General features: G+C 42.4%; 1 protein-coding gene across 2 annotated transcripts in view; it reads right to left on the bottom strand.

Annotated features, from left to right (window-relative positions):
* wnk3 (WNK lysine deficient protein kinase 3) overlaps positions 1-13,912 on the bottom strand; it is a 55,900-nt gene that overhangs the window by 18,732 nt on the left and 23,256 nt on the right. For both annotated transcript variants that reach the window (XM_066670124.1, XM_066670125.1), the window contains exons 3-10: positions 5,197-5,369; positions 4,563-4,783; positions 3,027-3,184; positions 2,751-2,839; positions 2,438-2,657; positions 1,639-1,969; positions 987-1,114; positions 540-761 (exon numbers count right to left, since the gene is read on the bottom strand). In XM_066670124.1, coding sequence (XP_066526221.1) covers positions 540-761; positions 987-1,114; positions 1,639-1,969; positions 2,438-2,657; positions 2,751-2,839; positions 3,027-3,184; positions 4,563-4,783; positions 5,197-5,369 — 1,542 coding nt within the window. The remainder of the gene's footprint in view (positions 1-539; positions 762-986; positions 1,115-1,638; positions 1,970-2,437; positions 2,658-2,750; positions 2,840-3,026; positions 3,185-4,562; positions 4,784-5,196; positions 5,370-13,912) is intronic.

The raw sequence follows: 13,912 nt of genomic DNA, 5'->3' as shown, positions 1-13,912 counted from the left end.
ACCTGCAATGTATCACAAAGACAGGCCTACCTTCATTAAATCTAATTAAATTGAGTCTAAATGTAAACTGCGAGAATTTGCCTGTACACTATGAGTCATGATTACTATTAAGATGCACACACTTAACAAATAACTGTAGCACAAGTAGACAAGACTGCTCATGAAAGACAAGTATGCACTTCAGCATGACTGTGGAAAAATCATGAGAGTTGGAAACTCAGCAATGCAGGATTTTAACACCACATGCATTCAAATTCAAAATTATGGCATTTGTGGTGGCCTGAATACACTGTATTGGCTGTTTATACACTGTGAAACACTTTTGTGGTGGCTCTACATAACCCACGAGAAACACAACTTAAAAACTAAAAAATACTTTACACTGCTTTCCAATGGTAGGTGTACCTGCTCTTCTAAATCAGGTTCCCTCACGTACTCACACTTATAAGCCCAATGTACAGTAGTGTGTCCAGTGAAACTGTGCCAAAGAAGAAAAATTAAGAACAGGAAGAGAAGCTGGACACAAGGGAGACATTCACCTGAGAATACTGTTGCAGTACACCAGATGAAACCTGTGTTGCCCCAGCGACTGGTTGAATGAAAGCCTGTGCCACAGGAATGTTAGAAGCCCCACCACAAGTTTGGCCAATGGACATGCCAGATGTCCCACCACTCTGGCCAATAGGCACATTTGGAACCCCTCCACTTTGGCCAATAGGAATCATCTGGGGATGAGATGCAACCCCTGCACTCTGCACTACCTGATAAATAAAGAAGACAATGTCTGTTGCCAATGTTGAGTTTTAAAATGGACTGATTGAAGAGTGGTGGTTTCTGAGCACTTGTGTTTATTCCACAGGAACGAGAACTAAATCCAAGAAACAAACAAACCCCCAACATCAAACTAAACACACAAGGACAGAAAATGCAGCAAGACTCTCAAGTATGCAGTTAGTGAATAGGGTTTTCAGTAAAACAGTACATACAGAGGTTCCAGCAGGGTAGCTTGTCTGAACATGAGCATAAGGGTTTCCTGAATCTCCTGCATGGGGATAAGCTTGGCTCTGTCCACTTGTGAATGACTCTCCACTGACTGCAGAGATGCTCTCTACTTCTGAAAACATAAAATAATGAATGATACCATAAGCAATAAGAATGTATGCACTCTTTTAGGATAAAGCACTGCCATCAAAATAAAACAGAAGCAGAATACAGGAAATGCATGCTAGAAAATAGACATAAAGAGGGCATCACAAACAAAACACTTGCTCTGTTCATGTGACAAAGGCAAAGCTAAATTACATTAAAACGTTTCATGTTTTTATGCACAAACACTTGCATGTGACAAGCACTACAAACTGGCACTGGAATACATTATAAACATTTTAAGGCTCTACTTTGGTTCAGCAAGCAGTTCTCATCTTCTATACATGCAAATCTCTTCATCTTTATTCTCTCTCAGACCTCATATTGGCCATTTCCTGAAAGAGTTGTTTACTTCTGTGGCTGACCTTCTCATACTGGAGATCTCAAAATTATCATTTAAAAAATATTGGATGAAGATGAAACTTCCCACTATGATCATTAATGACCAAAATACACACGGCAGTTAATATCCATATAATACTCAACAGATACCTGCAGGGCCAGTGGTGGTGCTGCTGTGGATCTGCTGTCGCACATGTTGATCCACCTCTGGCAGGTCCTCTGCCTCGCCCTTACCCCCAGTGGCCCCTACAGGAGCAGCAGCTACTGCAGCTGGAGCAGCAGTAGCCCCAGGGCCCAGTGAGGAGGGGCAGGAAGGGTGTACAGGGGGTAAGGATGCAGGAGGAGGGGCAGAGGAGTCTCGCCGCTCTTCCAGACTCTGCTGTTGACGTCTCTCCCGAGATTTCTTAATCTGAGCAACTCTGTCTCTTATAGATTTCCCCACCACCTTTGCATCACTCTCATGGAAAAACCCAGACTTAACCTGAAGTGGACAAAGAGAGGAGTAGGGGGTGGGAGTGTCAGAGAGAGAGAGAGGGAAAGAGGGAGTCATTACTGTTATTACTGTAAATCTGGTCATGCTTTTGACCTTAAGGTGTGGACCATGACATACTGACCCAAGTAAATCTTACATAAAAGGCAAAATCAGACTGAAAGCCATCATACTGTACATCAGAATATGGTATAGAGATTTTTGGCAGCCTGAAAATGACCAGGCTACATTGTTGACCTAGTTGCTTGTGACACTGAAAATTTGTCTCCGTGGCCTAAATCAACGTACGCTTAAAAAAATGTAGATCAAGGCTTGAAGATAAATGGGTGGCAATTGCCAGTCTTGTCTACTTAAGTCTACCCAATACCATATTCATTCTGTCACCTTCTCTCTTTATCTGTCTACCCTGACTGTCTGTCTCCTCCTCTATCCTTTATTATCCTTCCCAACCCTTCTCACCATCTCCAGCGCCACCTCCTCAGCACTGTCATTCTCCAGGTCATAGCTGAACTCGATGGCCTCATTGTCCTTGTGTTTGCCTTTCAGCTTCTTGGGCTCCTCCACCCAGATGCGCAAAGCCAGGCAGTCCTGGCAGCCGGTGTCTTCCTCGGCCAGCTCCACCCGAACACCAGTGTCCTCACCAAAGAAGGCATGGTTCAGGAGGTCCTTAATGGAGAGCCTATGGTTGTAAGAGTGACGGATGAATGAAAAGACATTTGGCTTAATATTCCAGTAAGCCATATCAAGCAAGAGCGTACAGAAACATGCTTACCGCTCGCCTCTGTTCTGCCGAATGCAGCCCTCAATGATTTCCTTAATTTCTGGATCGTTTACTTTCTCAAAACTGGCAGGCTTGATCCCCTGCAGAGAAAAGCAGTGGATATGTAACCCATAATCTCATTTCATTTTACCTCTCGCATTATTTCAGGAGGTACAATCCAGCAAGGACACTGTCAATTACATTTACATTACAACAGTCAGCTGCAAGATGAAACCACCCCACAGTAACTAAATGGAATTTAAGTGGAAACAAAACCAATATCCTTACACTGGTGACTTTGCGGTAGATCTGTGCAGCATTCTGGCACTCAGAATATGGGTATTCGGATGTAGCCATCTCCAGCATGCACATGCCAAATGCATAGACGTCCACAGACTCATCGTAGTGCTCCTCGTACATCTCTGGGGCCATGAACTCTGGGGTACCTGAGCAATGACATAGCAGCATAGCAAGGGCTAAAATTTATCTGCAACCAAATATAGTAAAATTAGTAGAGGCATTACTCTTAAACAAGCATTCAATCTGTAATTTGCTTTAAAAAATAAATAAATAAATAAACTAATTAATTAATTAATTAATTAATTAATTAAAACAGTTCAACCTCATCCCCAAGTAAATTTCCCAAAGCGCCTGTGGTTTTTAAAAAAGTTCTGAGAGTCTCCTGTACTTTAACAAGGGCTCCCTGATGCCCACAAATTAATCACAATCTCCTGCAAATCAATTGTTTTCTGAGAGAGAGAGTATGAGAGAGAGGAGAGAAAGAGAGGAGAGAAAGAGTGAGAGAGAGAAGAGAGAGAGAAGAGAGAGAGAGAGAAGAGAGAAAGAGAGAGAGAAGAGAGAGAGAGGAGAGAAGAGAGAGAGAGGAGAGAAGAGAGAAGAGAGAGAGAGAGATAAGAGAGAGAGAGAGATAAGAGAGAGAGAGAGAGAGAGAGAGAGAGAGATAGTGAGAGAGAGAAGAGAGAAGAGAGAGAGAGAGCTGTGATGTTTCTCTGTGGGCAAATCTTTGCAGTGCTGTGGCAATGTTCATAAACAAAGAAAATATTATGCTACCTCCCTGAATTGAGCTTTTGCAGGGAGTGTCTGCAAATGATAAAATATTTCATTTGTGTTTGCTTATTTATTTATTTACTCTTTCTTCAGTTTCCTGTTTAAGGATTATAAATAAGATTCCAACATTGGCCTTGGGTATTATATGAACAAAACTAGGCATTATCATCTTAGTCATAGTAATAAATCATTTTTCAAAGCATTATTTTACTAATAAACAATTATGTTTGGTCTATTTTGCCATTTACCATTTGATAAAAATTTGTATATTAACCCTAATCAGTACAAACAGAATTAACATAACTTAGGGAAGTAAGATAACATTGGATAACTCGTGTCCTCTGAATTGAGGTGAGACTAAAGCAAGGTGAGAAAGAGCCCTGCTGCAGGTAACACTCTGACAGCTCCAGGTAAAAGAGTGTGTGAAGCTGCTGAGCAGAGCGCTAGATATCTGGCTTAGATGTAGCATTACTATAATTGCACTTGCCTGGTTTCTGTTCTTCTTCACTCTTGAGCCTAGAGCCTCTGTCAACACATAGGTTTTACAGTGCCCTCTGGTAGAGTTTAGAGTTTGAGAGACAGCTTTTTTGTTGAGTAACGAGAAGAGTTTTATGTGAGGATCTATAGTGGATGATAATTAGAATATGGCATATAGGTGGAGAAAAGACCTTGCCAGCTGCAGTAATTTCTGACTGAAGCATTAAAGCGGTATCCCACGAATAAAATACATATACAAGAATGCATTTGAGCGTTCACCTATGACACTTTTGGCAAAGGAGGTCCTCATGAGAGTGGCCAGGCCCAGATCTCCGATCTTCACCGAGCCAGTAGGGCCTGTGATAAAGATGTTGTCGCATTTGAGGTCCCGGTGTACAATTGGTGGTGTGCGTGTGTGCAGGAACTGCAGGCCCTTCAGGATCTGTCTGCACCAGCTGCGCAACACCTTTGGCTTCATCACCTTAAATCGCTTAAGGTACCTGTATAACACACAGCCACCAAAACAATCACTTGTAACAGCAATGGCACCGTAGTTCTTTCGACAAAACCGTGGTGTGATTTTGTCTGTTACAAAGAATCAATGCCTCAAACTACGTCTCCATATTATAACATCAGCTAAAGTAATATTCTTTATTATCAAGCAAATGTAAAGTGAAAAGTCATCATGGTAACTGGAGAGCACTTATTCTCTATGGTTTAGGGTGGAGAAAGCCTTGAAGCACATCACCATAGAAACAAGTCTATGTTAAGAAATAACTACAAAGCCTGAGTGCTTCTTACACTCAGCTCAACTCTGTTTGTCACTGTAGCCTTCGGATTATAAATAACCAGGGAATCTGGCTTAAGCTTGAGACAAAGAGGCAGAAAGAATGAAGAAAGAGTTAAGGCTAACGTTTTAAGTGTTCCCGAGGTCATCAGTTCCGTGACTAGGACGATGCACTTCTTCCCTCGCAGTACGGACTCCCAGGAGTCATAGAAGCGTACAATGTTGGGGTGCTGCAGACCCTTCAGCATCTCCGCCTCCTCTTTGAAACGCTGCTGCTCCGCCTTGGTCAGCTTCCGGTCCTGGAACACACCACATATCTAATGCTCAGACTGTGTTGTATAGGGAAAACATAGATGTTAAGAGATGTTTTAAAACAAATTATCAAAGGCTTTGTAATAGCGCTTTGTCCCACTACACACTGTATCATCCATTGTGCCACATTAACCACATCAATCAGTTCCCCTGAGATCTAATCGGAGTATTATTGAAATAATGACAGCTGGGTGTAAACAAGCGCCTAATATGCTGTGCATTACTACTCATTAGGCCCATGGGATAGTGGCACGGCAGGGAGGACCAGAGCCATTGGCTGCAGCGTGAATTCGAGTTCCCCTTTAAAAAATGTGCTGGGAGAGAGGAATGCTGACTGCTTTGTGTCCATTCACTTTTACTGCAAGAATGTAACCCTCCCAAATACGCTAGGTTATGCTGGCTACCTGCCAATCCTCTGCCATTGGCTGTACCCTGCAAGGCCGAGGGGGAGTTTTAGGGGTGGTGTTAACTATGTGGAAGGGTACATACCTGTTGAAGCTGCGGCTGACAACAGCAAAATGTTTGCTTCAGCACTGGCATTTAGCTGATACCAGGGTGCTTGTTTTGCCGCTGCCTGGTTCTGACCAGCAGATGGCGCAAGTACAGAACAGTTTTCTAACAGGTAAGACAACACCCAACCAACAAACTGTGTCTAACAGCACAATTCTGATGTGTTAGCCTGGATTGGCTTGTCCATCTGTGGCGGATGCGCTGCAAATCCCCTCTCTGGCACTGGGTTCTGGGAATACCATAACGACAAACTGCTGCAGTCAAATCAGACCGCAACTTAGAGGGAGAAAGATTTATAAAGCATTAACATATGTAGAAGAGCTGCATGACGTGGACGAGATGCCATACTGATATTAAACCCTTACACATTGCCTTTATGTCATGTCACATAATAATCAAGAGCACACCAGTGCACACTTGGTTTGACATGAAATAAAAAAAACAGCCTACGTTATATGGACCAACATAATAAGGTTTACTGGGCCGCACTATTGTGAGAATTAGTGTTATAGTTATAGTATGTAGTTTCTAACAAATGTAATTACATTCAGAGGCAGGTAACTGAAGTGGTGTGTGTACCCGGGGGGGGGGGGGCGGGGGGGGCTACTGACGTGCAGACTGACCAATTAAATGTTTACAGAGAAGGTTATCGACCAATAACGGTAGCTCTACAGCCAGAACGTCCAATCAGAAGATTTTAGGCTACTTCACCACGCCGCCTTCTCACTCAAGCGAACCAATCGGAGTAGGGGAGGGCGGGACTCGTTTGTGAACGAAACTTCTCGAAGTTCTATGTAAGCTCTAGAAAAACAAAATCATGGACGTTTGTGAAATTCCGCCCGGACATTTTTTTTAAGTCTAAAAAAGAGGATATTTCCGGGTAAAAGAGGACGTCTGGTCACCCTCTATTTGGGCATGTCAACGCTGAAAGCCTAATAGGGTTAGTTTTGAGCAGAAAACACCTGAGTAGCCACTCGTTGTTAGTTAATATTCGAAAAGCTGAGGTGCAAATGACCCCAAGAAACAGATGATTCATTTATGATTCATTTTAACACCACCACATCATCCACTTTCTTTGGCAGAATCTGAAATGCTCCTTTTCATTTTTCCATCATGTTTGTTTTCTAACGGCACTCAGCAGACTCGGATTCTGTAAGTAACACAGCAGAGTAAAATCTCGAGGTTATTATTATTAAAAGACAATAGGAAAAGGAAAAACTATGTTACACTGTGCTCAGCTCCTGATAACAGACAATATTTTCCAAATGCTGAAGCATAAAGCTCAGTTCTACTCATAACCAGGGAAATGGCAATATGTTTGTAGTTATCTGTTATGGTGCAGTGTCAGGCCTTATACTCAAAATACAAACATTGCATCGTGATCACTTGACACTCTTAACCCCTGGTGAGCTCTGATGTTGGTTTAGCATGACCTGAATGGGTCAAAGTGATGAAAAGCTCAGGGGATTGAAAAACATGAAGATACCCCCTAAAACAGCACAACCAGTTCACACCGGTGAACCCCACAGCGGACCTCATTAACACACGAGTAAAAAATAATAATAATAAAATACAATAAAAGGGGCTAGAAGAAGAAGAAGCTGGCTTTAACTGGTTAATCATGGACTTTGAGGAGTAGACGTAATTTATTTTACCTTTTTCCTGTAGTAGTTTTGTGGCTGATGTCTGAAACCTGACGTACAGATGTGATATCTACATGCCACAAAGACATATAGTGTCCTATATTTAACCGCTACACCAGGCTCCTCTTAAAATGACACCAAAACGACCCTCACATTACACTGTTAAGGAGGTTTAAAGTCAACAGACTTACTATTTATTTTAAACTGTTCTTTGAAAACAACCTGAAGCAATCCATTCTAAATGAACTAAATGTAGTTAACTAAATGATGGTTATTTATCAACAGCTAAAACATTATAAATGAATATCATACCAATGGTTCTGATATAAACATCTCACCAGCAGTATTACTGTCTCTTTATTTGTTCAATAGACTCTCACTTGTTGTCCTTTTGTGGAAGTTTTCGTGGGAGCTTTATCCCTCCCTCGCTCCCTCTTCAGTCCCCCAAGCTTCATGGTCATGTCTAAAAATAAGTTCCTCCAGTTGGGACCCCCACTGTTTCCTTTCCTCCCTTCGCATACACTCTGCAAACACCCTTCCTCAGTCACACACACAGACGTACATCACTATTTACAGCAGCTCAGTTTGCAGTATGGAAGTACTGCTGTCTCCACTTGTTCCAAGATTAAGGCTTCTTTCTCTCCTCCTTGTTTTAATCTGAGTGTGTGTTCCTTTTCATATCGATAAGTGGTTCCCAGAGCTTTGTGCAGTAGTAAGAGCATGGGCTGAGCGCCAGGTTTCAGCTGCAGAAATGCTTAAGTTTGTGTCTGCGTGCCACGTCGCACTACCGTCTGCCTGAGTGTCCCTGCGTCTGCATGTGGTGTCCACAGTACGCTCAGTCTCGAGTGTGTCTGAGACGGTGCCAAATTAATGATGTGTGATGTGTGTCTACATGCATCTGACTGTGCGTTGGCATGTGTCAACACCTTGTCCTCTTTGTAGACCTGTCATTTTGACTTCTCAAACATTGTGTCATAGGCCAAATATGAGTATAAATATTTATTTTTGATATTTATTAATCCTGACAGACAGAAAAGTCTCAACGGTAACAATTTATTCATCCATTATCTGTAACCCTTATCCAGTTCAGGGTCGCGGTGGGTCCACACACACACACACACTTATACCTACGGATACTTTTGAGTCTCCAATCCACCTACCAACGTGTGTTTTTGGACTGTGGAGGAAACCAGAGCACCCGGAGGAAACCCACGCAGACACAGAGAGAATACACCAACTCCTCACAGACAGTCACCTGGAGGAAACCCACGCAGACACAGGGAGAACACACCAAACTCCTCACAGACAGTCACCCAGCGGAAACCCACGCAGACACAGAGAGAATACACCACACTCCTCACACAAAGTCACCCGGAGGAAACCCACGCAGACACAGGGAGAACACACCACACTCCTCACAGACAGTCACCCCGGAGGAAACCCACGCAGACACAGGGAGAACACACCACACTCCTCACAGACACCCGGAGCGGGAATCGAACCCACAACCTCAGGTCTCTGGAGCTGTGTTACTGCGACACCACCTGCAGAGGTACTCTCTCTTATAACATGAAAAATATACAAAATCATCTGTGTGGCATGTGCAAACATTTGAATTCCTGAAGCTTTTCAAAGGCTCAACTTCTTTCTGACAAGCTCTTAGACATTGAATAGCAAATCGTGCCAGAGGCAGGTCACCAATTGTAATTAGGGATTGTCAGCAGACTCCAATTTCAAAGCTTTACAAATTCTCTGACTCTTCAAACATTTTCCAAACACCCAGCGACCTTGAGCTCCTCCAAGCAACTGTCTAAGTATCTGAAAACAAATTAATCAATGCCAGCAAGGGAGAGGAACATTTTCAGTGTGTGGTATTTATAATTCTACAGTGTGGAGTTAAGAAAGTGCAGTTCAGAGGAAACAATCTGGGAAAACAAATACTAGACTGCATTAAAACACCACCATGCCAGCTGTGAAGCATGGGGGTGGATCTATAATACTTATGGGTTATGCTGTCACCAGTGGCACGGTACTGTACAGGTGTAGGATAGAACTGATTACCAGCAAATCCTGGAAACACATGTCAAACCCTCTGTTAAAATGCTGAAGCTGATATTGGCTTCTACAACAGGATAATGATTCAAAACAGGTTTCAAAAATTCACCATGGACTACCACAGCTTTCCAAAAACATTTCAAACTAACTTAATCCTTATGGTCCATGCTGGTCACCCTGGCTGTATGACTGCAAAAAGTAAGGAAGTGTGTCATTTCACAAAGACATAAAAGGGCATCCAATTAAGTTGGACATCATGCACTTACTAGAGTGATTAAGGGCGGAAAGGCTGGAGCAAAGACAAAGCAGATAACTAGTTTTAAAAAAGGGCTGAATGAAGGGCTAACCTTTAACTGAGGAAATAACGACAGGACAAGAAAGAAGAGAAAACAGAGGAAGCAAGAGAGAGAATAGGGAATGATGTGGATGAATGAAGCCTTTTTGTGTTGTACCTGTGGGTGTCCAGAAGAAAGCTCTTTGAAGAGGACAGTACAGTCATTCAAGTAAATAATTGCTGTTGGAGCAAATATAGCAAGAGCTAGCTACATGTGCAGAGGGCAACATGCTTGATATGTTAATATTATTGTGAAATTACATCAGTTTATGTAATTTATGCAACACTTCAAAATCACTGACTTGGATTTATCTGATAATATCTACACCCCCCCCCCCCCCAAAAAAAAAGAAAATTATAAAAAATAAATAGCAGCAGGTAGTATCAGCTCCAGGGGCCTGGAGGTTGTGGGTTCAATTCCCGCTCCGGGTGACTGTCTGTGAGGAGTGTGGTGTGTTCTCGCTGTGTCTGCATGGGTTTCCTCCGGGTGACCGTCTGTGAGGAGTGTGGTGTGTTCTCCCCATGTCTGCGTGGGTTTCCTCTGGGTGACTGTCTGTGAGGAGTGTGGCGTGTTCTCTCTGTGTCTGCATGGGTTTCCTCCAGGTGACTGTCTGTGAGGAGTGTGGTGTGTTCTCACTGTGTCTGCGTGGGTGGAGTGTGGTGTGTTCTCTCTGTGTCTGCATGGGTTTCCTCCGGGTGACTGGCTGTGAGGAGTGTGGTGTGTTCTCCCTGTGTCTGCGTGGGTTTCCTCCAGGTGACTGTCTGTGAGGAGTTTGGTGTGTTCTCCCTGTGTCTGCGTGGGTTTCCTCCGGGTGCTCCGGTTTCCTCCCCACAGTCCAAAAACACACGTTGGTAGCTGGATTGGCGACTCAAAAGTGTCCATAGATGTGAGTTTGTGAGTAAATATGTGAGTGTGTGTTGCCCTTCAAACCCCTCCAGGATGTGTTCCCAACTTGCGCCCAGTGATTCTGGGTAGGCTCCGTCGTTACAGATAATGAATGAATTATTAAGCAATCTGATTATTTTTTTGCAAATGTTGTCACTACAGTGTACTGTAATTTGTAATAATAATAATAATAATGAACAAATAAATAAATAAATAAATAATTTAATATTGGGACACTTATAAAGTATTTTTAAAATATGCAGTAGTTAATTTTGCATCAGTGCTGTCTGTAATGAGCTTTATTGTTGTGGTAGGAAAAAATTTATTCCAAATGCCATATATGCAGCTGCACAAGAGCTCCAGTTAGTCGTGATAAATCTTGTTTTGAATTCACAGGTCTGATGTCCGCCAGAAAGGCCTGAACTATTACACAAGCTTTGTTTATATATTGAAAGCCTGGCTGCCGATTTTAGCAGCATGGTTAGTGAATTGTGAATTCTGGGTAAGGGAGACTCTCATTGGGCGTGCCACCTAGGTACTCTCCTTATATAGAAAAAGAAAGCCCAAACACACAACGTATGGTACAGGTACATTATTGTTCCTAAAGATACAAACAGTGTAAATATACCTTTAAATGTACAAGAGAGTTTTTCATGTCCAATTGTGTTCACTAAACGTACATTACATTCTTTTTTCGTTATAGAACGAATAGAAAAAAAAAGTCCTGGAGATGAAAATGGGTGTATAACAATCAACACAATGTAAAAATATATAACTGATATAGAAACAATTAAGTACAATTAAGTTCCCTACTTGAAAGGTACTGACAAGGGTACCACCGCAGTGACAATTTTTCTTACAGTGCAGGGCCTGGTCAGTCCAAGGCTAAGCCATGAGTCGAGTGGTCTAATAAAATGCTTGCTGAGCAATCCTGCTGGAAAGCGAGGGGAAAGAGTCAGTAGTCTGCATCCAGCAGCTTATCACACGTTTCCTCCTCTCAGTCAAAAATGAACTTCCTGCTTCTGCCTACCCTTCCAGCAAGAGGCTAATCCTAAAAGAACCCCCAGGGATCTGGTAGTTAATTGTGTCTGTACACAAGCCTTTCACCTGTTTATATATTAATATGTCTTTAGGGGCTTTCAGAAAGGAGAGCTCACATTACAGCTATATCCACAGAGGAACAGTACCAACATGGAGGCATCTAAATATCAGTCATCTCAAAGCCTAAGCTATTCTATACTTTCAGAGAAAGAGAAGAAATGGAACTCTCAAGAATTAACTGAATAACTTATTAATGAATGAAATTAACATATGAATAAAAGGTAGAGCAAGTAAAGCAAGAGCAGTTGGGGAATGTGAAGCGGCTGGTTGGCTGGATTAGATTACTGTAATCTATTAGAGATCAGATTAACAATATGTATGCTGCGGCTAAAAAGGCTACACTGCTCCACTATCTGTAATTGATGGCCTTGTTTTGGTTGTTTTTATTTCTGTAATCGATAACCTGTAGCATCACTCATGGCATTGCTGACATTTAGAAAGAGCTGCGTAAACCTCCCTCCATAATTCAAGGCATTATCCATCATTTCCAAGGGCCCCACTAGTTCACACACAAAACTGGCCTGTTGACTGACTGATGGAAGCAACATGGTCCTCTCCAAAGCAGCATAGGCCACTTTAAATCTATCAAGGTCCACTGTAAACACAACTGAATGGTCAGAGCAAGATGTTTCAAGCACTAGTGCCTTACACTCTCAGAAAAACTGTCACTGTGCTGATATGCTCAGTGGTACATATATAGTAATGTTAGTTAAGGAACATAACTGTACAAAATTCAGTTTTAATTGTAATATTTTAAAAACAACATTTCATCTCAAGGATGTTTACACTGTTTGTATCTTTTAGTGACAATAAAGTACCTGTATAATAGTGTGGTGCCATATCGTATTGTTTGGGATAATATCATATATTAATTATCATGTATTTAAAAATAGGTCGGCACAGTGGCATAGCAGGTAGTGTCGCAGTCAAACAGCTTCAGGGGCTTGGAGGTTGTGGGTTCGGATGACTGTCTGTGAGGAGTGTGGTGTGTTCTCCCTGTGTCTGCGTGGGTTTCCTCCGGGTGACTGTCTGTGAGGAGTGTGGTGTGTTCTACCTGTGTCTGCGTGGGTTTCCTCCGGGTGACTGTCTGTGAGGAGTGTGGTGTGTTCTCTCTGTGTCTGTGTGGGTTTCCTACAGGTGACTGTCTGTGAGGAGTGTGGTGTGTTCTCCCTGTGTCTGCGTGGGTTTCCTACGGGTGATTGTCTGTGAGGAGTGTGATGTGTTCTCCCTGTGTCTGCGTGGGTTTCCTACGGGTGACTGTCTGTGATGAGTGTGGTGTGTTCTCTCTGTGTCTGTGTGGGTTTCCTCCGGGTGACTGTCTGTGAGGAGTGTGGCGTGTTCTCCCTGTGTCTGCGTGGGTTTCCTCCCACAGTCCAAAAACACACATTGGTAGGTGGATTGGCAACTCAAAAAGTGACTGTAGGTGTGAGTGTGTGTGGGTCTGTGTTGCCCTGTAAAGGACTGGCGCCACCTCCAGGGTGTATTCCCGCCTTGCCCCTAATGATTCCAGGTAGGCTCTGGACCCACCATGACCCTGAACCGGATAAGGGTTACACATAATGAATAAATGAATGAAAATCATAATTTTTAAAACGATAATGTTTATGTAATGAATCAGCATAGGAAATGTTCTGTTATTTACTGTGAAGTTTTACGGTTACTTTTTGTGTAATTGTTTACGTTTGCTGTTTATACGCACACACAATTTTTCTGCACTTTGGTTGTGTGGTAGATTTAAATGCTACATTATTATTTTATACAAAATATGAATCTTGGTAAGTTACAGTTTACAAAATAAGCAAATGTTTACAGTGTGTGACACCGTAACATAAACTAAACATCTGGCTTTGCATGAGTCAGTGGTAGATGGTTGTCAATCACACAAATACTAAGAACACACCCCAACAGTTCTCTGATGAGGCAATTCAGTCTTTTGTTTTGATTTCTCGTGCTTTTATGTTTTCATTTTTTCCATTTAAAATTCTTAATGTTTAACAAAGC

Source organism: Hoplias malabaricus, chromosome 5 (assembly GCF_029633855.1).
Source record: "Hoplias malabaricus isolate fHopMal1 chromosome 5, fHopMal1.hap1, whole genome shotgun sequence".
Lineage (NCBI taxonomy): Eukaryota > Metazoa > Chordata > Actinopteri > Characiformes > Erythrinidae > Hoplias > Hoplias malabaricus.
This window is presented reverse-complemented; position numbering and strand designations above follow the sequence as displayed.